Genomic DNA, 27,438 nt, shown 5'->3' on the forward strand with positions numbered 1-27,438 from the left:
AACCCACCCTCTTTGCAAAAATGGCCATGCATAGCCTTTAGGATGCTTCCAGAGTACTCCTGGGGGCTGGGGAGGCCAAAAATGAGTGAAAAGCAGGCTAGTTTTTGCCCCCCACCCCAGCCCCCAGGAGCACTCTACAGCCTCTTAAAGGCTATGCATGACCTTTTTTTTTGGCAAAAAACAGGCCCATTTTCACAAAAAACGGGCTGCTTCTGGAAGGTCTGCATAGTGCAAAAACTTTTTTTAAAAATTTGCCTCTTTAAAATCTTGGTGCGTCTTATATTCCGGTGCATCTTATATGCTGAAAAATACGGTAATCATGTGAGATTATTCTGAAGATGTTTACAGGAGAGGGCTGTGATTGTGTCCTCAATGTAATGGAGACACCTGGGTTGGAAGTAAAAGAGGATCAAGAAGACCAATGGCCAGGAAGGTGTCCATCTTCCCCATAGCGCAACTCCCAAATCCCGAGGTCCTCCCCAACTTGGCAACCAAGATGCAACATGGTCTCTTAGAATCCCCTGCTCACCTATAACGCTGCAGAGGAGGCGCAGGCTGGTGGTATCGCCTTCCCCGCTGTCTCGGGGATTCTCTCTCCAGGATGGGGGCAAGGGAATGCGCAACCCAATTGGTCGGTGAAATTTCCTACGGCGCGGCTCCACCGTCACAATTGGGCTGAAGGTGGCCTGGTTGCCCAGGAGTTTGGTCACTAGTTCATCAGGCACTGGCTGAGCCTGCAAGAGAAAGACCAAAACCCAGGAAGGTCCAAAGAAGGCAGATAGATAGATAGATGATAGATAGATAGATAGATAGATAGATAGATAGATAGATAGATAGATAGATAGATAGATAGATATGATAAAAAGAGAGGATGGATAGATCGATGGATGGGTGGGTGGGTGGGTGGAGGGAGGGAGAGAGAGAGATTGATAGATGTAGATGATGGATGGATGGATGGATGGATGGATGGATGGATGGATGGATGGACGGACAGACAGACAGACAGACAGACAGACAGACAGACAGATAGATATGACAAAGAGAGAGAGGATGGATGGATGGATGGATGGATGGATGGATGGATGGATGGACGGATGGATATGGAGAAGACAAAGAGAAAGAGAGGATGGATGGATCAATGGGTGAGTGGGTAGGGAGAGAGAAAGAGAGAGAGGGATGGATGGATGGATGGAAGGAGAGAGACAGAGAGATACAGACAATGATAGATAGATAGAGAGAGAGAGAGAGAGAGAGAGAGAGAGATAGGACAGAGAGAGAGGATGGATGGATGGATGGATGGATGGATGGATATAGATATAGATATAGATATAGATATAGATATAGATATAGAGATAGAGATAGAGATAGAGATAGAGATAGAGATATAGAAAGAAAGGATGGATGGATGGATCGATGGATGGTTGAGTGGGTGGGTGGTTGGAGGGAGGGAGAGAGAGAGAAATTGATAGATGATAGATGATGGATGGATGGATGGATGGATGGATGGATGGATGGATGGATGGATGGAAGGAAGGAAGGAAGGAAGGAAGGAAGGAAATGTTACAAGTCCATCCCATTTGGTAAAGGCAGGGTTCAAAACTATTGTTCAAACTCAGAAAATGAATCAATCCAATAAACGAATCAAAAAGGTTTCATGAAAGCAACCCCAATGTTATTCAGTACCTGCAGAGCCAACTTGACTTTCTTGGTGACGGCCGTTTCGGGGAAGGTGGCTTGGACCATGGGCACCAACGAACTCTGGAGACAGCCCCCTTCTGGGCCAATCAACTCACAGTTTTGGCACACCCGGGACATGACCACAAAGTACAAGGGGAAGTCGGTTGTGATGATACGACAAATCCTTTTCTTCTCCAATTCTTCCAGGCTTTCCAATTCTGTAAAAGAGTAAGTGAGGAGTTTTGGAGTCCAAAGGTCAAAAGAGATTGAGTGGGACTTCAACAACTATCACAGTATATAATTAATTAAAGGGTCAAAATATGAGACTTTATGGCAACTTTAAGAGGAGTGGACTTCAACTCCAGGAGGAGGAGGGGGGAGAGGGAGGGAGGGACAGAGAGACAGAGATATACAGATGATGGTAGATAGATGGATGGATGGATGGATGGATGGACGGATGGGGAGGAGGAATCCAGGGATGGGTTTCAGGCAAGCAGTTTTGACAGTCCCAGCACTTTGTCATAGCTCCTCCTTTGAATCTCATTGGAATCCCTATGCATGTCCTCCAAGTAGTTGTCCCTACCTTCATCCATCCCATTGAGGACCTGGTCCAAATAACTCTCTGCATAGTGGCTGCGATGCTCCTTCCATACAGACCCATTCTCACTCCGTAGGACCACCAACTCTCGGTCACCACGGCCATGCGAGGCAAAATGAGGGATTTCCACAATCACAGGGCTACAAGAGAATTGAGTGTAAGAAGTCGATTAGATGGCCATTGTCTTTACCAACAGCCGAAAGCCTCTCCTAGTACCAAAGGTGCTTTTCCAGGACTTCCTTGTTTTTTCTTTGAAGATGTTTCACTTCTCATCCAAGAAGCTTCTTTAGCTCTGAAGAACCTTTGACATCTTTGGGACAACCATGACCTGGAGGACTGAGAATCTCTACAGAGTTTAGCTATACAATTTGGGTTGGATACCCTTCGAATGATGTGGGAGTAGGAAGAGATTTCCAGAGGGGAAAAATTACAGACTACAGGAACCATTTGCACCACTCGGGTGACCCTGAGGACACCGATAAACCTCCAAGTGGACTCAAGGACCCTCTAAAAGGATGCAAATGACCAGCGGTCTACAAGGAATATAAATCCTTCCATTCCGCACTCTCCGGTCAGAGCTGAAGAAACTTCTTGGGTGAGAAGCGAAATGTCTTCAAAGAAAAAACAAGAAAGTCCAGTTGCCTCCTGAAAAAGCACCTTTGGGACAACCATTATCTGGAGAACGGAGAATCTCTGCAGACTCCCAGGACCTAGGCTGTCCAGAGTCTGAGGTATCAGGACACCTATATATCATGTCATTTACAAGAAATAAGTTTCCCACCAAAACCTCTACTCGATCCATTTTCAATACGAGTGGCTCATGTCCAAAACATATTTTGCTTGAGGGAGAATTGAAATCTAGGGTCAGATTTCCTGGCAGCCAGGCTGACAGCAGAGTCAGTCAATGGAAGTAGTCCATTCTTCTGAAGGCCATGTCCTTCAGCCCTGGCGTCCAAGAAACACTTCAGCGCATGAGTCTCACATGTCCAGGGGTGAACTGTGGGGGGTTCGCAGGGGTTTGGGATTAGCTAAGATTCGGTGTAGTTCGGAGAACACCCAAATCCCACTCCTGGTTGGCCCCTCCCTGCCCCTCCTAGAGTCCCCATGTGGCCCATTTTGGATGCAGGTAAGTGCAGGGGGTGCGTGGAGGCTCAAGGAGGGCAGAAAACGGGCCTACTGGAAGTTAAGGAAGGCTGGAAATGGGCCTGTTTCTGACCTCCAGAGGACCACCAGAGCCTGGGGAGTCCATTTTCACCCTCCTGGAGGCTCAAGGAAATCCTCCAGAGCCCGGAGAGGGCAAAAACGCCCCCCCTCACCGTGGTGCAGGAGGCCAACTAGGCCACGTCCACCCAGCAACCGGGCAGAGAATCCCTTGCTAAAAAAATTTTTTTATTGAAAAGTTTTAATAAGTTTTACAAATGTTTCCCCTTCCCCTTCCCTCCCTCCCACCATCCCAACCCTGCCCCCCTCCAACCCTCCTTCCCCCCCCCCCACTTCCCAGAGCAAAATACAGGGTATAAACATTTAACAATCATACACTAACATAAACTAACTAACTATAACATTCTGCCTCCCTCTTGTACTTTAACTCCCCTTCTATTAAGCTAAATTTAGATAAATTATAACATTCCTTGTTCATTCATAAGCTAATTGAAATTTCTTAGTCCAATATTTATTTTGAATGTAGTCAATCCATCTTTTCCATTCCAACTTGTATTTCTCATCTGGATAATCTTTCAAATATGCTGAGATTTCAGCCATCTCTGCTAAATTTACTACTTTTGGCATCCATTCTTGAATAATAGGCAGTTCTTCCTTCTTCCAGCAATCTTGCTGCCGTTATTAAATTCAAAATCAAATTAGCCTCTATAACTGTACAGTCTGTAATTATACCTAGCAAAAACAGCTGAGGAGGGGACTTTATCCTTTTTTTAAGAATATTTTGAGTAATCCGCCATATTTTTGTCAAAAATTGCTTTAACTTTTTTACAAATCCACCATACATGATAATACATAACATCAACACAATCACATCTCCAGTTATAATGTTATCAATCTGCCAATCATATTCTGCTTTGGTTCGCCAATTAACTGAGAGTAAGCTTCTGCAAAAATCTCTTTCAAATTTTCTTGGTTTTTTTCTTTCAGGCCTCTTGTTCTCAAAGCAAATTCCATCGCTCTGTATTGTATCATTATAATTTCTGCCTCTGATTTTTCAAACTTGATTTGAGCCTCATCAACTTAATTCTTCAAATTCACATTAGATTGATTAATTTCTTCCACCCTATCCTCCAGTAATGTTACATAACCAAGCAGACCCTTAAATGCATCCACTAGATTTTGAATTTGATTTGATTTGATTTGTTTATTTATAGGCCGCCCTTTTCCCTGAGGGGACTCAGGGTGGCTTACAATCAAAAAAGGGAAGGGGAGTGTAGGACAATACCAAAAAGAGATGTGCACAAAGTAAATTAGACAGTAAAACTCAACATTCACTCAGCATTCGGGAGGGGCGAAAATAAGATTATCCCCAGGCCTGACGGGCTAGCCAGTTCTTGAGGGCTGTGCGGAAGGCCTGGACGGTGGTGAGGGTACGAATCTCCACGGGGAGATTGTTCCATAGTGTCGGAGCCGCAACAGAGAAGGCTCTCCTCCGAGTAGTCGCCAGTCGGCACTGACTGGCGGATGGGATACGGAGGAGGCCAACTCTATGCGATCTGATGGGACGCAGGGAGGTAATTGGCAGAAGGCGGTCTCTCAAATAGCCAGATCCACTACCATGGAGCGCTTTATAGGTGGTGAGTAAGACCTTGAAGTGCACCCGGAGACCAACAGGTAGCCAGTGCAGCTCACGGAGGATCGGTGTTATGTGGGCGAACCGTGGTGCGCCCACGATCACTCGCGCGGCCGCATTCTGGACTAGCTGAAGTCTTCGGATGCTCTTCAAGGGCAGCCCCATGTAGAGCACATTACAGTATTCCAGCCTAGAGATCACAAGGGCTCGAGTGACTGTTGTGAAGGCCTCCCGATTCAGGTAGGGCCGCAACTGGCGCACCAGGCGAACCTGGGCAAATGCCCCCCTGGTCACAGCTGAGAGATGGTGGTCAAAAGTTAGCTGTGAATCCAGGAGGACTCCCAAGTTGCGGGCCCTTTCTGAGGGGTATAAATTTTGCCCCCCAGCCTGAGTGATGGTATGTTGGTCAAATTTTTGGGAGGGAAACACAACAGCCACTCGGTCTTGTCTGGGTTGAGTATCAGCTTGTTTGCTCTCATCCAGTCTTTAACGGCTTCCAGTCCCCGGTTCATCACGTCCACCGCTTCATTGAGTTGGCACGGGGCGGACAGATACAACTGTGTATCGTCCGCATATTGGTGGTATTTTATCCCGTGCCTTCGGATGATCTCGCCCAGCGGTTTCATGTAAATGTTAAATAGTAGGGGGGATAGGACCGACCCCTGCGGCACCCCATAGGTTAGGGGCCTCAGGGACGATCTCTGCCCCCCCACTAACACCGACTGCGACCTGTCCGAGAGATAGGAGGAGAACCACTGCAAGACAGTGCCGCCCACCCCTATCTCCCGCAGTCGTCGCAGAAGGATACCATGGTCGATGGTATCGAAAGCCGCTGAGAGGTCCAGGAGAACTAGGATGGAAGCATGGCCTCCATCCCTAGCTCTCCAGAGATCATCAGTCAATGCGACCAAAGCGGTTTCTGTGCTGTAACCGGGTCTGAAGCCAGACTGGAAGGGGTCAAGATAGTTGGCTTCCTCCAAGGTACGCTGAAGCTGGAGAGCCACCACCTTCTCAACAACCTTCCCTACAAAGGGGAGGTTGGAGACTGGACGATAGTTATTAAGAACAGCTGGATCCAGAGACGGCTTCTTCAGGAGGGGTCTTACCACCGCTGTCTTGAGCGCGGTGGGAAAGTACCCCTCCCGAAGAGAAGCGGTAACAACCGCCTGGATCCAGCCTCGTGTCACCTCACTGCTGTTGGCAACCAGCCAGGAGGGACACGGGTCCAGTATGCAGGTGGAGGCACTCACAGCTCGCATAGCCTTGTCCACATCCCCAGAGGCAACTTCCTGAAACTCAACCCAGAGATGGTTTGCCAAGTTTTCTCCTTGTGTCTCGGCTGGATCTACTGGGGTGGAGTCCAGGTCCGCTCGAAACCGGGCAACTTTGTCCGCCAAGAACTGGACATACTCCTCAGCCTTACCCTGTAAGGAGTCCCCCGTCTCCCTCCTATTTAGGAGGGAGCGGGTTATCCTAAACAGGGCGGCTGGGCGGGACTCGGCGGACGCTACCAAGGAGGCAATGTATGTTCTTTTTGTTGTTCTTAAAGTCCGAATATACTCCTTGGTGCATGCTGTTAAAAGTGCCCGTTTCGACTCGGACCTATCGGACCTCCACGAGTGCTCTAGGCGTCTCCTCCGGCGCTTTACCTCCCGGAGTTCCTCAGTGAACCAAGGAGGCCTCCGGGGGCCGCTGACCCGGAGGGGCCGTAGCGGCGCAATCCGGTCTAGAGACTCCGAAGCTGCCGAGTGCCAGGCAGCGACGAGGGTCTCCGCCGAACTGTGGGCGAGGGTATCAGGAATAACCCCAAGCTCCGTCTGGAACCTAACAGGATCCATCAGTCGCTTGGGGCGGAACCAGCTGGTCGGTTCCTCCTCCCTACGGTGGGGGTTTGGCCTCCGGAAGTCTAGCCTCAGTAGGTAGTGGTCTGACCACGACAGGGGTATGATCTCATTACCCCTCAGACCAAGATCGTAACTCCACTGCTCCGAGAGGAATACGAGGTCAAGCGTGTGACCCGCTGAGTGAGTTGGGCCTCGAATTACTTGAGTCAAGCCCATGGCTGTCATGGAAGCCATGAACTCCTGCGTTCCATCAGAGTGTTCACCGAGCGAAGGCAAGTTAAAGTCCCCCAGGACTATAAGTCTAGGGAACTCAACCGCTAGCTCGGCTACTGACTCGAGGAGCGAGGGGAGGGCTGCTGCAACGTAGTTGGGAGGCAGGTACGTAAGCAGCAAACCCACTTGACCCTTGAGGTCCAGCTTCACTAGCAGGGACTCACACCCGACAAGCTCCGGAGCAGGGATCCTACGAGGTACTAAAGACTCCCAGACTACAATAGCCACACCGCCACCCCTTCCCTGGGCTCTCGGCTGGTGTAGCACCTGAAATCCGGCTGGGCAGATCTCAACGAGGGGGACTCCTCCCTCAGGGCCCAGCCATGTCTCAGTAATACATGCCAGGTCTGCGCCCTCATCTGTTATCAAGTCCCGGATGAGGGGGGCCTTATGAACAACAGACCTGGCATTTAGCGACAGCAGCCTGAGACCAGGGTCCTGAACACCCGCGCCATCTGACCTTGGAGTGGGACTCCCAGGGCCGGAAGGAGGGATCTCTATAACACAGCGAGCCCTCCTTCCCCGATGATGGCCTGCCCTAAAGTCCCCGCCATATCTGCCTCTCCCTGTTATGACCGCAATGCTCCGACCCTCTCCCGTGGATATAGCCCCCCCAACCACCCCGATGGCCCCCACATACCCCGCCAGGTCCTCCGAATCAGTCATACCCAAACTCTCACACAGACAGTCCTCACTAAAAAAGTTAAAAACACAAATACAACTATATAATAATAAAAAGTGAGATCATTCATATCATCTCAAACAATCCCATGCACTCAACATACCGATTAAAAGAAATATAGGAAAAAGTTGCGCAGTTCGTAATAGTCCAAAGGTGCCTTCCACCTCTCCTGAGGAGGATAGCACCTTAATGGGAGCACCGCTAAGGAGACCAATATCGTCCAAGGGAGGGGAGGATGGGGGACAAGGTGGATCTGTGCAGCAGCTGTAACAGGGGGAGTCAAGGGGCTAACCATAGTGGAGAAAGTCTGATGGTTAAGTTCAATTCCAGCCATCCCCTTGATGTTATTTCCAGGTTAAGTCCTAGGGTGGGGAAAGAGTATCTGTCTCTGATGGAAAAAGACAGGGGGAAGATGTTGTAATCACCAATCACACTCTCCTTCAATTCCGTCCCCTCGAGCAGTTTCCTCCCTCACCAGTTCTCTTCTTTTGGTTACAGCGTGGAGGCAGAGTAGATCTAAATATCAGCAGCAGCAGCGAGAGCCGGAAGGCCAATCATGATGGTCAAAGGCCCAATATACAGAAGTCAGTTCACAACAAGAGTCGTACCAATCGTACCAGCCCACTTAGTAGTCTAAGCCCAAGATTGAAAAAAAAAGCTTCGTCCAAGGTGGAAGGAGGGGGGGGTGCCCCATTCAGCAGCTGGCCCCCGGCATTCTCAAAGGGGCCTCAGCAAACCAGAGAGTTATCAGGCCAACAACGACATAATGATGGTTATGGTAGTCGGGGCGGTAATCGTAGTTAAGTCAGGCTCCCCCCAAAAGCAGCTGGGCCGTACGGTCTTCCAAGCCGCTAAGCCGCGGCGATCTCACAGCCAGCGGGCCAGCGAGCCAACAGACAACAGTGGTCGCGGCAGCCAGCAATAATCGGGGGAGGATCAGAACTCCCCTAGCAGCTCGGCCGCAGAGTCTTGTAACAGCTGAGCCGCGGCGTTCTCAAGCGGCAGCCAGCAATATCGGGGGAAGATCAGGACTCTCCTAGCAGCTCGGCCACGGAGTCTTATAACAGCTGAGCCGCGGCGTGCTCAAGCCGCGGCGTTCTCGAGCCGGCATCGGCAAGCCAGCGGCACAGCGTCAATTGCGGCCGCGGCGGTCAGGCAGCAGACACGGGGGGGGTCGGGTTTCTCAAGCCAGCTGGGCCGCGGCGCTGAGCGGCGTCAGCGGCGTCAGCGTCTTTCAGAAGCGGCAGCCTTGGGGAGTAAAAACTCGCCAGTCCACTGCCAGCTCCAGGACCGCTAAAGTTCACTCTACCTTAGCCTCTCTCGGCTCAGTTCCAGAGCTCGGTTTCTCCTCTCTACTGGTTGTTTCTCCTGTACGGAGCCGGAGCGGTGAGCTCGGCAGACATGTCCCTCACACACTTATTACTTGATGAATCCTCTATATTACTTGATAGATCCTCTCTTATTTGTTGATTGCGGATTTGGATTAAGTCCTTAATTTCAGACATTTCATCAGAGACATCTTTAAGGGCAGTTGTAATTTTTTCTTGCAAAACAGAGGCTTGTGCCTTTAAAGTGCCTTGGAGGGCTTCAAATGTCACTGTTTGTGTATCCGCTGAGGGTAATAAAGACTGCAATTTAGGTGGTTGGGCTGGGAAACTTCCAGCACTCTTAGAAGCACTTATTTTTGTTTGTTTTGAAGCCATTTCTAGATATTCAAATCACACTTTCCAGCAGCCAAATTATTGAGTCCAAAAAGTCCACTAAATACCTCAATTTGTTAGATCTTATAGTTTATTAGTAAACCAATACTGTTTTCTTTAATCTTGAGCTCTTGGTTCTTTTAACGATGTTAACAAGCACTTAACAAATACTTTCCTTTTAAGTTTCGCTTTCACCACACCTTTTGACTTCGAGAAGCCATTTTCATTAGCCTTTTGTTCTCCTTAATCTTCACAGAAGGAAGTAATTACTGGATCAGAGTTAAAGTTTGTACTTGCAATTATAATCATTCCTGTCTTTGCTCTGCCTGCTTCTTATTCAAATGTAGATTAAAACGTTGATTGCAGGGATGGTCATGGCGTTTTGTTCTGCTACAGCAGAAGCGTCCCAGACGCGAAGCTCTGTCGGGCTGCTGGTGGGCTCTCACCCTTCAAGCCCCAGAATTGCTCCTGGGGGTCTATGGGGAGCTCTACCCTTGCCCAGCTGCTCACCTCCCCCTCTTTTCCCGAGGGAAGAGTTTTCAAGCCACAAGACAGCTGATTTACACTGTTCTAGCAGCTTAGACCCGATACGGGGCTGGCGTTCCCACAGGAACGTCCTTCAACGCCTACGGTGCCACCAGAAGTCCTCCCCTTGCTAAAATTTTTGAAGCCCACCCCTGCATGTGGCAGCCCCAAGTTGGCCAGGAACTGGGACATCTCTGTGGAGGACCCCTGGAGGAGAATCTTCACCTGAGGAACTGTGCTCCAGCAGGGCCCAGAGCAATGATTCTGCTGGCCAGTCCTTCTTCTTCTGCAAGAGGGGGTGGAGCTGGTAGCTTCTGGGGCTTGACCAGCCGGCAGGTGATGCGTGTTGGTGCTGCGCACGTCCTGGGTGGAATGATGACGCGAAGGCCGTTGTGCCTGCTGCCCCGCATGGAGCCTCCCCGGGCATCAACCATGAAACTTACAAGGAACCTGGGAAGGGAGAAGAAGAGAGAAACCACCGCCAAAAGACTCATCATTAAAAGACTAGGAGCAACGATCTTGTCATGATGACATGAGACCCTTCCTGCAAACTCCATAAAGGGGTTGAGGTAGGGGAGATGACTCACCCTGTGTGGACAGGACTGGCTACCGGACTGATGTTGTCTGAGGTCTCTGTGGCAGGACTGCTTGGGATGAGGGACTCTTCATCAAACTCTTTGGAAGGCTATATGGAATAGAAATGGGTCTATTAAACACAGGCTTAGGTAAAGGTAAAGCTTCCCCTCGGACATATGTGCTAGTCATTCCCGACTCTAGGGGGCGGTGCTCATCTCTGTTTCAAAGTCGAAGAGCCAGTGCTGTCCAAAGACATCTCCATGGTCATGTGGCCGGCATGACTCAATGTCAAAGGCGCATGGAATGCTGTTACCTTCCCACAAAAGGTGGTTCCTATTTTTCTACTTGCATTTTTTACCTGCTTTCAAATGGCTAGATTGGCAGAAGCTGGGACAAGCAACAGATGCTCATTCTGTTATGCAGCACTAGGTATTCAAACCGCCGAACTTTCTGCTTGACAAACTCAGTGCCTTAGCCACTGAGCCACCTCATCCCTTAAACCCAGGTTTAGACTTGCAAATCCATGCCAGAGTCTCCATGACCTTCATCTCCCTCCCTCTGATACCATTTTCCAAACACTACAAACACTCTTCATCCCAACTGCACTTCGTGCAAACTCTTCATGTTGCCATCTTAGAATCCAGAAGTTCTGGCACCTCTGCCAAAACTAGGTGCAGCTGTTCCCATGGAGCATTTCCTCACCACTCTTCAACTGAGTTTCATCACATTAGGTTGCTGGGGTGGGGGTGGGGAAATATGGACCAGGGTCTGCTAAGTATACAACTCCAGTTTGATCAAATGTAGGGTGTCCAACCTTGGCAATCTGAAGGACTTCAATATCCTAAATTCCCCAACCACCTATACCATTTCAGACAAATGGTTATCCAATCTCTTCTTAAAACTTCCAGTGTTGGAGCATTCACCACTTATGGAAGCAAGTTGTTCCACTGATTCATTGTTCTCACTATCAGGAATTTTCTCCTTAATTCTAGGGTGCTTCTCTCCTTGATTAGTTTCCACCCATTGCTTCTTCTCCTGCCTTTTGGTGCTTTGGAGAATAGTTTGACTTCCTCTTCTTTGTGGCAACCCCTGAGATATTGGAAGACTGCTATCATGTCTCCCCTAGCCCTTCTTTTCATTAAACTAGATATACCCAGTTCCTGCAACCATTCTTGATATGTTTTAGCCTCCAGTCCCCTAATCATCTTTGTTGCTCTTCTCTGCACTCTTTCTAGAGTCTCCACATCTTTTTTACATCATGGCAACCAAAACTGGATGCGGTATTCCAAATCCTTACTAAGGATTTATAAAATGGTATTAACAGTTCATGTTATCTTGATTTTATCCCTCTGTTGATGTAGCCTGGAAATGTGTTGGTTTTTCTGGGAGTTGATTCTGGGAGTTGAAGTTCCCAGTTCTTAAAGTCGCCAAGGTTGGATACCCATGGACTAAGTGGTCATTGATCAACAAAGCTCCTGTGGAATGCTCCTTCAGTTGTAGGCCTTGTTGGGCTGGCACTCACCTGCTCAGGTTCCTCAGCCTGGATCAGGACCGTCTCAGGTGTAACGCAAGGGATGCGAGGGATAGCTGGTGATTCCTCCCTTCTGTGTTGCAGAACAAAATGTAAAACAGGAAGAAGAGTGTTGTGAAAATAGGGGGCAGCCTGGCCTCCCTTCAAACCCTCCCTCCAAGGGCTTAACCACACGACTGAGGTATGCCGTGGGGGCTCAGTATTGTCTTGCTGTCTATACATGCACATGGAGATACATGCAGGGGGTGCAAAGGATGCACCTCACAAACAGCTGCATGGCATCTTCACAATACACCACTGTCCCTTATATGCAACATTGCATTGCAACATTATATGTTCTTGATGAATGTTTTTATTTTATTTTTCTTTATGTACACCGAGAGCATAGGCACCAAAGACAAATTCCTTGTGTGTCCAATCACACTTGGCCAATAAAGAATTCTATTCTTTCTATTCTATTCTGTTCTATTCTATTTCTATTCTATTCTATTCTATTCAACATATCTTGTCTTTTTATGTACACTGAAGAGCATATGCACCAAATTCCTTGTGTGTCCAATCACACTTGGCCAATAAAGAATTCTGTTCGGTTCGGTTCTGTTCTGTTCTGTTCTGTTCTGTTCTATTCCATTCCATTCCTATTCCTATTTCTAATTCTATTCTATTCCTAATTTTATTCCTATTCCTAATTCCATTGTATTCTATTCCATCCCATTCCATTCTATTCTATAGAATGTATTGTCTTTTTATGTACACTTTCTGCACTGAAGACAAATTCCTTGTGTGTGCAATCACACGGCCTATACAGAATTCTCTTCTCTTCTACTCTACTCTACTCTACTCTACTCTACTCTATTCAAAATTTTCCAAAAGGCAGCTGAACTTTTTTTTTTTGAATATCCAAGAAGCTTCTTTGGTTCTAAGTGACTTAACTAAGTTAGAACTGAAGAAGTTTCTCGGTTGAGAAAGGAAATGTATTCAAAGAAGATGAAAATAAGAAAGTTCAGCCGTCTTTTTTGGGGGGAAAGCACTTTTGGGACAACCATGTCCTGGATGATGGAGAATCTACATAGAGAGTACACAGAGTATAGATTGTGCATTATGATGTCCCAGGAAGATTCTGGACCACCTCATTTAGAGGATGTTGGTCTGAAAAATGTGTTCACTACAATGATGAAAGGCTGCCAATTGGATATACATGTTTTAAAAAAATGCAAAAAAAATGGGGGGCGGGATTGGGACACAGCAACAGTCATAAGTATGAACCAGTTCCCCAAGTGTCTGAATTTTGATTACCTGACCCTGTGAAGGCCGCGATGGTCATTCAGTGTGAAAAACGGTCCTAAGTCACTTTTTTCTTAGTACCGTTGTAACTTTTTAAACCATCGCTAAACGAACTGTCATAAGTTGAGGACTACCCATATAGCACCCTCCCTGTACTTACGTGTGATCCAATTTGGGGACAAATTCCACAATTTCTCTCTCATCTTCCTGATACTGAAGTTCCCGTTTCTGCATCTTGGTACCCAACAATTCATCTCCTAAAAAAACCAAGAGGCAGGGATGAAAACACGGTGTGATCAGAGGTCAAATAAAACCAAAGCAACAGAGGAAAGTCAACTCTTCACTGGCCTGGAATTTGTGCGAGGAAGGCAGACAAGGGCCTCCGTTTCCATGGACCATTCCTGGAGCTATATTTAATCTGGAGCCAGCTCATCCAACCAAACATTTTGCAGGCACCATTGGACCACAACTCCCAGAATTCCATTGGACTTTCCAATCCAGGGATAGCAAGCCTGGAGGAGACTTGTTTGTGGGCTGAACCCTATAGAATAGGGATGCCCAACCTTTCGGAGCTCAGGGACCACTAAATTCATAATTTTAAATCCCACGGACCACTAAAATGATCTGCCTAATGACCAGCTGGGAGGGCGTGGCTAGGTGGTCATGGGACTGGGTGGGCGTGGCCAACTTGATGTCACTCACATTGAGGCGTGGCTCGACGGCCTCTATTTGCCCCTTTCCTTCCCAGCCACTCTTCACTTACCCAACTGGGCCCCTTAGGGCTCCAGCAGGAAGCAGTTGTTGGGGCTAAGCAGCCGCCAGGAGAAAAAGTTGGCAAAACAGCTCAGTTCCAATTGGATCTGACCAAGAAGGAGGCTCAGAAGAAGCACCTCACAGAGGACTAGGAGCATAGGCTTTCCAAGCAGAGGGAAGACCTGCAAGAGTGCAAGGCCAGGTACCAGAGGCTGGAGGGTCAGCGGGCTGAGATGGTCAGCCAGTTCCAGGCCATGATGCAGTCCTAGTGGAATGAGGCCCTCCAGCTCTTTGCCACCAGTGGCGCTTCCCTCCATACTTTGCCCAAAGCCCCCCACCAGGAATCCAAAGCAGACCCCAAGTCAGAATTTCTGCCCCTCTCTGACCTACACAAAAAGACCCCGAAGGGGGAGACTCTCTGCAGGAACACAAGTGTTCATTGCAAGTATCCGTCCCAGGGGCCGTAGTTTGAGGACCCCGGATTTAGTGCAATATAAAAAATGCAAGTAATTTTTCTGCAGACCACCAAAATTTTCTCACGGACCACCAGTGGTCCACAGACCATCAGTTGGTGACCGCTGCTATAGAAGCCCACCAATGTAATGAAGGTGTCCTCCTCCTGTGACTAATTGAGGTCTTGTGTGACTTCATCCTGCAATGAACAATGGTGTAGGATACGACGAAACACACTATTATGCCAAGGATAGATCTAAGACCATTTTTTTCATGGAGCTTTGAAAAAATAATTCGTGACATTTTTCTTTATCTCATTTTCATCACTGGTTCAAAACGCTTCAGAATACAACTGCGAAATCTTGTTTGGTGCTGGAGTGGGTATTCTGAGTAGCAATTCCTATTTCATACCACCTTCATCTTCATTTAATCACCCCATAATCCCTTGCAGGGTGAAGTCTGGGCAACTGAATGGAGCTGAGTGTTTCCTGGCCAGATGCCTTTCCTGTTGCCAATGTGGAGTTTTGTTGAACAGATATAATCTCATTGTGCCCAGAGAGAGAAATATCTGCCTCTACCTAGGATCACTCACATTTTCCTGATTGTGAAGCAAGAGTTCCACCTCTATGCCCTGCACCCCTAACTATTTCACAACCACCTTGAATTCTCTGAAAAATAGAAGTTGACACTATGTTTGAGAATCATCAGCAAGCTAGGTGTTGCTAAGCTGGTGGAACAGTGTTCTTTTACAGGAGGTTAGAAGAAACTACTGCCTGCTAGAAGATGAAAACAAGGGATGGAAAGAGGTTGGATTCTTGGAGAATCATGAGGTAAGTTATGGCTCAAATCTTTGGGAAATGATAGGGAGAAGCTGGCTTAGATCCCAGGAGGAGATCTGAATGGGAAATGAAGGTAGTGGTAGATGAGGAAACAACAGCAGTTAAGGCAGGGTTGGGGAACGCTGGCCCTTTTATGATTTGTGGACTTCAACTCCCAGAATTCCTGAGCCAGCCATTTTGGTTCAGGAATTCTGGGAGCTGAAGTCCACAAGTTATAAAGGGGCCCTCATTCCCCACCTCTGTGTTAAGGAATAACGAAGAAGTCATATCAATGCTTGCTTGTTTTCACCTTTCCCTTGGTAGTATTTTGAACTCATTGAAAAGGCTTTTGATAAGGTTTGGGGGTTGTTGTTGTTATTTTGATGTTCAGTTATATCTCTTGGAAGCCTTCCTGGCTGCTCATACCAGCCAATTTAAAGCCACTCATGGCAAGCGCTCCCACATATCATTTTGTCCCAGAATTGAATAGAAGACGAGGCCAAGGAGACTGCAGATGGCTGAAGAGAAGATGGCACAACAAAAGGCAATTTTTTTTTACACCTTGGCTGCCTCATCGCTAAGTACAAAGGAGAACACCACACCAAACCGGTTCAGTATTGCACCCAAATTCTCTTCACCATGAAATCAATGTTAGGTTACACGCTCAACTGTCAAAAAGCGAATCAGAAGTGTTGGTGGGGGGGGGGGGAGATGGAAGAGAAAATTCTGCACAGTGCTCGTGAAAAGCGAAGGGAAGTCAAGAAAAGCAAAGCCAAGTGAGGTAGTCAAAGAAGTTAGGTCATTTTAGGCCAATGTTCTAAGATGTGTGGACTTCAACTCATGTCGGCTTGGGAATTCTGGAAATTGAAGTCCACGCATCTTCAAATTGGGGAAGGAAGTCCCACACAAATAAACTTCTAGCATGGCCTCCAACTCCTTTCAGTACCAGATTTTGCAATGCAGCATTAAACCAAGAACCCGCAGCGATGAAATGGTGGTTTGCTCACACGATCTCTCTGCGCCCCCCACCACACCCCTTCAGTCACAGATACAATGCATAAGGAGACAAGTGGGTGAGCTGGCCCCCTAGAAGCCACAACTGGCATGGAATGGAGGCATGGGAGGCCCGAGCGTGTCCCGTGTGGGGTGGAATGGGGTCGATGGGGCGGGCGGGTGAGCCAAACCCACAATAATACACACAATCCATACCCAGGAGAGTTACGTGAGTCGTGCCTGCAAAGCAAGAGAAAACAAAGCAGTTTTGTAGAGTTGGTTGAAGGCCGTGGACTTCATTGTCCTAGTTTCAATTAAAGTGGTCTAGGGGGGTCTCGAAACCTGCCCATTTTAAGACTTGTGGTCAGCCTGCAAGTCATCTTTTCTTTTGGATCTTTGGCCTGCCACATTTTCTATTATTCTACTTTGCATTTTCTATTGTGGGAAAATGGGAGGGGGGCGTTATACAGAGTTGGGTGATATGTAGCCATAACAAAATTCTTTCTAGAAAGCCAAGGTCATCCTTTGTCTTTGCACTTCTGCACCTGACCGGAAGTGGAACTGTGAACCATGTGATGGACTTGTGGGTGTTGGGGCAAAATCTTGAACTTTCAACTAGGTGAGGAAAACTGGGAAGCTTTCAGATTCAGGTTTTCCCAGATGTGCCAACATGGCTCTCTTAATAAATTGGAACTGAGCAATACTTTGCCTTGGACTCTGATTTACTTTTGGATACTATTTGACACTTGTGGACTTCAACTCCCATAATTTTGGCCGGAGAATTCTGGGAGTTGACGTCCACAAGTCTTAAAGTGACCATGTTTGAAAACTCCTGGTCTAAGACCAGGCTCTGCTGGAGTCAAAACTGGGGAAGAAGAGGTAGCCCTCTTCTCATCATCTTTCAAGATGGTTAAGGGATTGGTGCAATTGTCCCAAAAGTGCTTTTTTCAAGAGGCAACTGGAGTTTCTGGGTTTTTCTTTGAAGACCAATCCAATCCTTCATCCAAGAAGCTTCTTTAGCTCTGACTGGATGGGGGAGAATGGAAGGATTTATATTCCTTGCAGACAGCTGGTCATTTGAATCCTTAAAAGAGTCCTTGAGGTCACCTGGAGGTTTATCTTTTCAGGAAGTTGCCTCTGGGGATGTGGACAAGGCTATGCGAGCTATGAGTGCCTCCACCTGCATACTGGACCCGTGTCCCTCCTGGCTGGTTGCCAACAGCAGTGAGGTGACACGAGGCTGGATCCAGGCGGTTGTGACCGCCTCTCTTCGGGAGGGGTACTTTCCCACCGCGCTCAAGACAGCGGTGGTAAGACCCCTCCTGAAGAAACCGTCCTTGGATCCAGCTGTTCTTAATAACTATCATCCAGTCTCCAACCTCCCCTTTGTAGGGAAGGTTGTTGAGAAGGTGGTGGCTCTCCAGCTTCAGCGTACCTTGGAGGAAGCTAACTATCTTGACCCCTTCCAGTCTGGCTTCAGACCCGGTTACAGCACAGAAACCGCTTTGGTCGCATTGACCGATGATCTCTGGAGAGCTAGGGATGGAGGCCATGCTTCCATCCTAGTTCTCCTGGACCTCTCAGCGGCTTTCGATACCATCGACCATGGTATCCTTCTGCGACGACTGCGGGAGATAGGGGTGGGCGGCACTGTTTTGCAGTGGTTCTCCTCCTATCTCTCGGACAGGTCGCAGTCGGTGTTGGTGGGGGGGCAGAGATCGTCCCTGAGGCCCCTAACTTATGGGGTGCCGCAGGGGTCGGTCCTATCCCCCCTACTATTTAACATTTACATGAAACCGCTGGGCGAGATCATCCGAAGGCACGGGATAAAATACCACCAATATGCGGACGATACACAGTTGTATCTGTCCGCCCCGTGCCAACTCAATGAAGCGGTGGACGTGATGAACCGGGGTCTAGAAGCCGTTAAAGACTGGATGAGAGCAAACAAGCTGATACTCAACCCAGACAAGACCGAGTGGCTGTTGTGTTTCCCTCCCAAAAATTTGACCAACATACCATCACTCAGGCTGGGGGGACAAAACTTACACCCCTCAGAAAGGGCCCGCAACTTGGGAGTCCTCCTGGACCCACAGCTGACTTTTGACCACCATCTCTCAGCTGTGACCAGGGGGGCATTTGCCCAGGTTCGCCTGGTGCGCCAGTTGCGGCCCTACCTGAATCGGGAGGCCCTCACAACAGTCACTCGAGCCCTTGTGATCTCCAGGCTGGAATACTGTAATGTGCTCTACATGGGGCTGCCCTTGAAGAGCATCCGGAGACTTCAGCTAGTCCAGAATGCGGCCGCGCGAGTGATTGTGGGCGCACCACGGTTCGCCCACATAACACCGATCCTCCGTGAGCTGCACTGGCTACCTGTCGATCTCCGGGTGCACTTCAAGGTTCTACTCACCACCTATAAAGCGCTCCATGGTAGTGGATCTGGCTATTTGAGAGACCGCCTTCTGCCAATTACCTCCCTGCGTCCCATCAGATCGCATAGAGTTGGCCTCCTCCGTATTCCATCCGCCAGTCAGTGCCGACTGGCGACTACTCGGAGGAGAGCCTTCTCTGTTGCGGCTCCGACACTATGGAACAATCTCCCCGTGGAGATTCGTACCCTCACCACCGTCCAGGCCTTCCGCACAGCCCTCAAGAACTGGCTAGCCCGTCAGGCCTGGGGATAAGTTTACTTTTGCCCCTCCCGAATGTTGAGTGAATGTTGAGTTTTACTATTTAATTTACTTTTGTGCACATTTCTTTTTGTATTGTCCTACACTCCCTTTCCTTTTTGACTGTAAGCCGCCCTGAGTCCCCTCAGGGAAAAGGGCGGCCTATAAATGTCTAATAAATAAAAAAATAAATAAATAAATAAATAAATATCTGTGTCCTCAGAATCACCTGAGTAGAGCTAGTGGAGTAATGCAGACTACAGGAACCATTAGACCACTCAGGTGACCTTGAGGACACTGATAAACCTCCAAGTGGACTCAAGGACTCTCTAAAAGGATGCAAATGACCAGCTGTCTACAAGGAATATAAATCCTTCCATTCCCCACCATACAGTCAGAACTGAAGAAGCTCCTTAGATGAGAAGTGAAACGTCTTCAAAGAAAGAAACAGAAAGTCCAGTTGCTTCTTGGAAAAAAAGCACCTTTGGGAAAACCATGACCTGGAGGATGGAGAATCTCCATAGACATTGGTGTAATCGTGGCAAGGACGAGGTATTCGCAGAATAAAAACCTTCCAATAAGCTGCAGAAAGAAACCCAATAATTTGGAATCCTTTTATGTAAACATTAAGTTGAAGATAAAGTTTCCCCTCGTACATATGTGCTAGTCATTCCCAAACTCCAGGGGGCAGTGCTCATCTCTGTTTCAAAGCCGAAGAGCCAGCGCTGTCCGAGGACGTCTCCATGGTCATGTGGACGGCATGATTAAATGCCAAAGGCGCACAGAACCTTCCCACCAAAGGTGGTTCCTATTTTTCTACTTGCATTTTTACATGCTTTCGAACTGATAGGTTGGCAGAAGCTGGGACAAATAATGGGGGTTCACTCCGTTACATGGCGCTAGGGATTTGAACCACCAAACTGCCGAGTTTTCTGATCGACAAACTCAGAGCCTAAGCCACCAAGGCCCATGTAAACATTAGTGCATTGAAATCTGCATTGGAAGACAGATGGGGGTCTCACGATTTATGTACTCCAATAAAAAAGAAAAAGAGGGGGGGAAGGGGTGGGGGGCAGAGTGCATCACAACCTTGTGACTCTGCTTTTGTTATTTGTCCCCCTCCCGCGGATGCCTCTACATCATGGGCGGAAGTTGTTAAGGGAGCCAAGAAAATATTTCTTAACTTCCCATCGCACTTCAGGGTTTGAGCAGATACAGGTTTTTCCTTAACTTACAGCCACCGCCGAGCCCGGCGTTTCTGTCGCTAAGGGACTTTTGCCCCATTTTACTACTTTTCTTGCCACCATTGTTAAGTGAATCAATGCTGTGGTTAAGTTAGGAACTCGGTCGTTAAGTGATTCTGGCTTCCCGGTGGACTTTTAGTTTGTCAAAAGGTCACAAGCAGACTGTGTGACACCCCCACCCACCCATTCCCGGGACACTGCGACCGTCATAACTGTGAGCCAGTTACCAAGCACCTGGATTTGGATCGCCTTACCATGGGGATGCTGCAATGGTCGTTAAGTGTGAAAAATGGTCATGTCACTTTTTTCAATACTGTTGTACCTTCGAAAAGTCACTAAACTGAGGATTGCTGATGCCAAGTTAAGATCAGTTCTGTTATATTTATCCTCTTTCTGAGAGCTGCTGTGGCCAAGTGGTTAGAACTACTGCAGGATACTTCTGCTGATTGCTGGCTGCCTGCAATCTGGCAGTTCGAATCTCACCAGGCTCAAGCCTTCCATCCTTCCGAGGTCGCTAAAATGGGGACCCAAATCGTTGGGAGCCAGAGACTGACTCAGTAAACTGCTGAGAGAGGACTATGAAGCGGTATATAAGTCTAAGTGCTATTGCTATCTTCCTTCCCCATCCTTCCTTCCTTCCCTCCTTCTCAGTGGTTAGAAGGCAGTACTGAAGGCTCACAATTCGATCCTGACCAGCTCAAGGTTAACTCAGCCTTCCATTCTTCCAAGGTCAGTAAAACAAGGACCCAGATTGTTGGGGGCAATGTGCTCTGTAAACCTCTTAGGGCTGCAAAACACTATGAAGCGGTATATAAATTTGTTGCTATTTTCCTTCCTTCCTTTCTTTTTTTCCTTCTTTCTTTCCCTTCCTTCCATCTTTCTTTTTTTCCTTCCTTCTGTAAGTTTCTAGCAGTATATCATATCAGAAGCAAACAGCAAATATTGATTTGATCAATAAGCTCCTTCCCTTCCTTCCTTCCTCCCTCCCTCTCAGTGATTAGAAGGAAGTATTGAAGGCTAATTCTGTCCGCTGCCAGGAGTTGGATCCTGACCGGCTCAAGGTTGACTCAGCCTTCCAGACTTCTGAGGTGAGTAAAACAAGGACCTAGATTGTTGGGGGCAATAAGTTGACTCTGTAAACCGCTTAGAGAGGACTGTGAAGCTCTGTGAAGCGGTATATAAATCTAAGTGCTGTTGCTATTTTTGTCCAACGAAGAAGGGTTGAAACACCTTGTAAATAGGATGTCATCATCAACACCATTTAGGGGAGGTAAATTTCAGGAATGCTCTTGCCAACCCAATTTTTGGCGATCATGTCAATGCGACCCCCACACACCTCACCTTCATCCTCAGATACATCCAGAATCTCATCCACCGTCTCTGGGAAGCTCATCCGATGCTTGTCACTTAACGACTGCAAGAAGCAACAGGTCAGATGGGAGGGGAGCCTGAAAGCTCTAAGCCCCCTGTCACACACACACACACACACACACAAACAAACACACACACACAGACACACACACACACACACACAGACACCAGGCATGACGGTGGGCCTTACCAAGAAGCTGGTTTCGTCAGTCACAATTTTCAGCACATCGGTGACGGAAATGTAGCCAAGCCGCTTGGCGATGGCCAAAGGAGTGGCACCGTTCTGCAGCGAGAGAGAGAAAGAAGTGAACTTTGCTAATAAACTTTGCTAACTAAGACATACAAAACCTTTGCCAGACCAATCCTTGAATACAGCTTGTCTGTCTGGAATCCACACTGTATATCAGACATTAATACGATTGAGCGAGTCCAGAGGTATTTCACGAGAAGAGTCCTCCATTCCTCTGCTCACAACAGAATCCCTTCTGCCACCAGGCTTGGAATTTTGGGCCTTAGACAACCTGGAACTATGCCGCCTATGGTCTGACCTAAGCATAGTACACAAAATTATCCTCTACAATGTCCTACCTGTCAACAACTACTTCAGCTTCAACCTCAATAACACATGGGCAAACAATCGATACAAACTCAAGGTAAACCGCTTCAAACTCGATTGCAGAAAATACGACTTCAGCAACAGAGTGGTCAACGCCTGGAATGCTCTCCCTGACTCGGTTGTTACATCCTCAACCCCCCCATAGCTTCAACCTTCAACTGTCTACTGTGGACCTCACCCCATTCCTAAGTGGTCCGCAAAGGGGGCGTGCATAAGTGCACCATCCCTGTCCTACTTCCAAATTCTACCCCAAAACTGAATTTGGCAGCCTGATCACATGATAGCAGAGTGCACAAAGGGACAATCCCTTAAAAACAGGAACCAGCCGTGTGCTGCTGGCTCTTGGATTCCCACACTCACCGAACTGACTTGGTTGGGCGAAGCCCCGTGCTTGAGCAAAAGGGTGACTATGTCGGTGTGGCCTTGTTGGGCCGCCTGGTGCAGAGGCGTGTAACCCAGCTGAAAGGGAAAAATGAGAGAGAGAGAGAGACCAGATGTCAGGCCTGCAGACATCTTTAATTTTGGATCTTGGCCTGCTACACTTTCTATTATTCTACTATAAATTTTCTATTGCAGGAAAATGGGAGGGGAGATTGTACAGAGTTAGATGCTATGTAGCCAAAACAAAATTCCTTCTAGAAAGCCAAGGTCATCCTTTGTCTCTGCACCTCTGCACCTGACTGGACGTGGGTGGAACTGCCAGCATGGCAGTGGAAGATTGGACCATGTGATGGACTTGTGGGTGTGGGGGGAAAGATTTTGAACTTTCAACTGGATGGGAAAACCGGGAAGCTTTCAGATTCGGGTTTTCCCAGATGTGCCAACATGGCTCTCTTAATAAATTGTAACTTTGGGCAATACTTTGCCTTGGACTCTGATTTACTTTTGGATGCTATTTGGAACCCTGACATTAACCCAAATCTGACACCAGAGCAATGAAAAAGACAAGAGTGGCCCTCCAACAGCAAGGATGTCAACACTTCTACAGGTGTTGCGACATCCATAAAAGGGGCAGGGCTTCAACAGCCAGATTGCGGCTTCCATCTTGACTCTTTTGACCTTATCTGCCCATCTCTGTCCCATACCTTGGTTTTGGCATTGACGTCAGCCTGATGCTGCAGCAGAAATTTCACCAGCTTGATATTCCCGTAATGGCAAGCCACATGCAACGGGGTGTAGCCCATCTGGAAGGCAACAATAAAGAAGGATAGGCCTCACAACTATCATTAGGCCTCACAGCCATGGAACAACACAGCCCACTCCGAAACCAGGAGAAGGTGAGTTCTAGTCCTGGGCGCTCCATCACTGGAGATTTTGGCTAAATAGTCACTTATCTAGGTTCTCTTGCTTGAGCAGGGGGCTGGACTAGAAGACCTCCAAGGTCCTTTTCCAGCTCTATTCTATTCTATTCTGAAAGCCAGCTGGGTGACTTGGGGCCTGACACTCTTTTTCCACTCAACCCACCTCACAGGGTTGTTGTAGGGAAGACAGGAGGAGGAAGGCGAGTTGAAAAAATTTGCATCCTTTGAGTTATTTTAAAAAAATAAATAAAGGAAAGATACAAATAAACAAACAAGCAAATAAAATAAATATGATGGCCTCCCACCCTTGCAAGATTGGAGGAAAACTATCAGCACAAACAAACTCAGCTCAGTTCATTAAATTCCCTTTCTCACGGTCTTAACCCCACTTTATCCCCGTGCTAGCAATTCTATGGCTCCTCCCACTGGGGGACTGGCTCCTCCCACTTGGGGACTGGCTCCTCCCTCTGGGGACTGGCTCTTCCCGCTGGGGGCTGGCTGTTCCTGCTGGGACTGGCTCCTCCCACTGGGGGATGGCTCCTCCCACTGGGGGATAGCTCTTCCCACTGGCTATTCCTGCTCGAACTGGCTTCTCCCACTGGGGGATGGCTCCTCCCACTGATCTTGTGAGAAGATGGAAGGGGACTCACCCGAGTCGTTGCATCCACTTGGACTCCATGCCTGAGCAGGTTGTCTGCAACATTAAGGTGTCCTTCTTGGGCCACCAGGTGGAGGGGGGTGAGGCCGCTCTGGAATGAAAAACAATCCAAGTTGTCCAAAGAGGAGTCTGGAAACTACGAATCCTCCTATCAGAGTTGAAGAAGCTTCTTGGATAAGAAGCGAAATGTCCTCAGAAGAAAAAAACCCAAGAAAGTCCAGTTGCTTCTTGAAAAAAAGCATCTTTGGGACAACCAGGACTGAGAATCTCCATAGACATTGATCCTATGAAGATGCTCATCAGGCTTTCATCCCTCGTGTTCTCTACGCAGAGGTTGGTGGAACTTTTTGTTCTGAGCCAGGATTCCTTAAAAAGCAAGAAGGAGAGTCTTGGTCTGGGCAAAACCTCTTTTATTTACATGACTGTGAATTCCTTTCATTCACAGTCAGCAAGGCTTAGCAAACAGTCTTTCATAGGAATGTTTATCCACACACATCTTATCTCACTTGGCGAGCTGCCAGATAACTAGTTTCCAAATACAGGGCAAGGCAACATTTGGCACAGAGTCTCTTATAGTCATAAACAGAACTTTCCACTCTTGAAACGAATGAATGAACGAATTGTTTCCTGCCAACTCTCCATTCGATCCTCTTTTGTTTCCTGTGGGAGGGGCCAATCACCTCCAAGGTGTGGCTTTACTCCCAAGTCAACCCTGCTTTCTTAGTTGTTCTTGTCTTCTGGCAGCCCTGCGCACGCGCACACTGGGAACAAGCTCCAGCTGTTCCTTTGCCTCACTGCTGTCTAACCTCCTCTCTACCTCTGACGCAGAGCCGTCATCTGAGCTTCCCTCAGCCCTCAGGACTGGCCCATATTCCACCCCAACCTCTTCACTGTCCGACAGTGGGCTACAACACTTTTCCAGACACAACCAAAGGGTGGTGGTGAAATTCATTTTTTTTTACTACCGGTTCTCTGGGCATGGCTTGCTGGGCGTGGCAGGGGAAGGATATTGCAAAATCTCCATTCCAGGGGTGAAATGTAGTAGGTTCTGACAGGTTCTGGAGAACCAGTAGCTGAAACTTTGAGTAGTTCGGAGAACCGGTAATGGAAATTTTTAGTTTGGAGAACCAGCAAATGCCACCTTTGGCTGGCTCCAGAGTAGGGTGGGAATGGAGATTTTGCAGTATCCTTCCCCTGTCACGACCACCAAGCAGCACCTACAAAGCCATACCATGCCCACCAAGCCACACCCACAGAACCAGTAGTAAAAAAATTTGAATATCACCACTGCTCCATTCCCTCCCCACTCGGGGGCCAACCAGAGGTGGTATTTGCCGGTTCTCCAAACTACTCAAAATTTCGGCCACCGGTTCTCCAGAACCTGCTGAATTTCATCCCTGGGCTGCCCCAGAATTATCATCTGGAAGATGATCTGGAAGATCATCTTGTCTGTGCGCATGCCCAAGATTATGTCCTGTCGCATTTGAGGAGAGCTTCGGGGAGATGATTGTCCTTCTCGGGGCTTGCAGGGGATACCCTATCCCATCGTTGGTTCCAGGTCTAGCTATGAGAACTTCCTGGGACCTTCCTGCGATTTCTGCTTCGTAGCCGGAACATCGTGAGTGAAATGGGGCGGTTGGTGGTAAGAGGAGAATGAAGAGCATCGGTGGCTGCCGGTGTGGGTGTGGTCAGCGGTGGCGGAGGGATGCCCGGCGTGGGGTCTCTGCAGCCAGCATGGGTGTGGGTGTGGTTGTCGGGACGCCCGGCCTGGGGTCTCTGAAGCAGGTGTGAGTGTGGTCAGCGGTGGTGGCAGGATGCCCGGCCTGGGGTCTCTGCAGCCAGCGTGGGTGTGGGTGTGGTTGTCGGGACGCCCGGCTTGGGATCTCTGCAGCTGACGTGGGTGTGGTCAGCAGCAGCGGCAGCGGGATGCCTGGCTTGGGATCTCTGTGGCTGCCACTCCTCGCACCGTAGTGTTATCCTGATTGCTCCCCCCTTCTTCCTTGCTTATGGACATGATAAATTGGATCAGAGGGGAGTGGCTGAAGCAGCTGGCATGGATATTGATGCCAGCAGAAGACGACTTCGGTAGTTGGCATAGGCGCGGTTGGAGTGGGGGGTGTCCTTCATTCTGGCCCCCTCCGTTATCAGGGGTCGGTTCTCTCACCCCTCCTGTTCAACATATATATAAAACCACTGGGCGAGATCATCCGTGGTTTTGGGGTACGGTATCATCAATATGCTGATGATACCCAACTTTTCATCTCTACCCCAAACGACCCAAACGATGCCCTCGATGTGATGTCCCGATGCCTGGAGGCTGTGCGGATCTGGATGGGAAGAAACAGGCTCAAGCTCAGTCCCTCCAAGATGGAGTGGCTGCGGTTTCCGTCATCCCGATTTGTGCATCTTGTTCCATCTTTGATGATAGGGGGAGAAATTTTAGCTCCCTCAGAGAGGGCCCGCAATCTGGGCCTCCTCCTAGATACGCGGCTTAGTTTAGAAGAACACTTGACAGCCGTGACCTGGAGTGGGGGGCTTTTACCAGGTTCATTTGGTATGTCAGTTGCGCCCCTTCCTGGATCAGGATGCTCTGTGCACAGTCACTCATGCCCTCATCCTTTCTCGCCTGGACTACTGTAACGCTCTCTACATGGGGCTGCCCTTGAAGAGCACCCGGAGGCTTCAACTGGTCCAGAATGCAGCTGCGCGGGTTATCATCGGGGCACCTAGATGCTCCCATGTTGCACCCCTTTTAGGTGGCCTGCACTGGTTGCCGGTTGTCTTCCGGGTGCGATTTAAGGTACTAATTATGATATTTAAAGCGCTCCATGGCTTACACCCAGGATACCTGCGAGACCACCTACTGCCACCGGTAGCCTCCCACCATCCAGTACGATCCCACAGTGTTGGCCTCCTCAGGGTGCCGTCGGCCAGACAGTGTCAGCTAGCGACCCCCAGGGGGAGAGCCTTCTCTGTGGGAGCGCCTTCCCTCTGGAATGAGCTGCCCCCGGAGCTTTGTATAATCCCCAACCTCCAGTCCTTCCGACGCACCCTAAAAAGTTGGCTTTTCCAGCA

At 48.6% G+C, this 27,438-nt stretch overlaps 1 protein-coding gene across 5 annotated transcripts in view; it reads right to left on the minus strand.

Annotated features, from left to right (window-relative positions):
- ANK1 (ankyrin 1) overlaps positions 1-27,438 on the minus strand; it is a 133,760-nt gene that overhangs the window by 37,212 nt on the left and 69,110 nt on the right. For 4 of the 5 annotated variants that reach the window (XM_032229098.1, XM_032229097.1, XM_032229095.1 and 1 more), the window contains exons 18-30: positions 24,356-24,454; positions 23,490-23,588; positions 22,765-22,863; positions 21,979-22,071; positions 21,759-21,831; positions 16,718-16,741; positions 13,645-13,741; positions 12,192-12,273; positions 10,681-10,778; positions 10,319-10,543; positions 2,261-2,415; positions 1,684-1,895; positions 530-734 (exon numbers count right to left, since the gene is read on the minus strand). In XM_032229098.1, coding sequence (XP_032084989.1) covers positions 530-734; positions 1,684-1,895; positions 2,261-2,415; positions 10,319-10,543; positions 10,681-10,778; positions 12,192-12,273; positions 13,645-13,741; positions 16,718-16,741; positions 21,759-21,831; positions 21,979-22,071; positions 22,765-22,863; positions 23,490-23,588; positions 24,356-24,454 — 1,561 coding nt within the window. The remainder of the gene's footprint in view (positions 1-529; positions 735-1,683; positions 1,896-2,260; positions 2,416-10,318; positions 10,544-10,680; positions 10,779-12,191; positions 12,274-13,644; positions 13,742-16,717; positions 16,742-21,758; positions 21,832-21,978; positions 22,072-22,764; positions 22,864-23,489; positions 23,589-24,355; positions 24,455-27,438) is intronic. The other variant, XM_032229096.1, reaches the window with a different exon arrangement.

Source organism: Thamnophis elegans, chromosome 13, assembly GCF_009769535.1.
Source record: "Thamnophis elegans isolate rThaEle1 chromosome 13, rThaEle1.pri, whole genome shotgun sequence".
In the NCBI taxonomy this organism is placed as follows: Eukaryota; Metazoa; Chordata; class Lepidosauria; order Squamata; family Colubridae; genus Thamnophis; species Thamnophis elegans.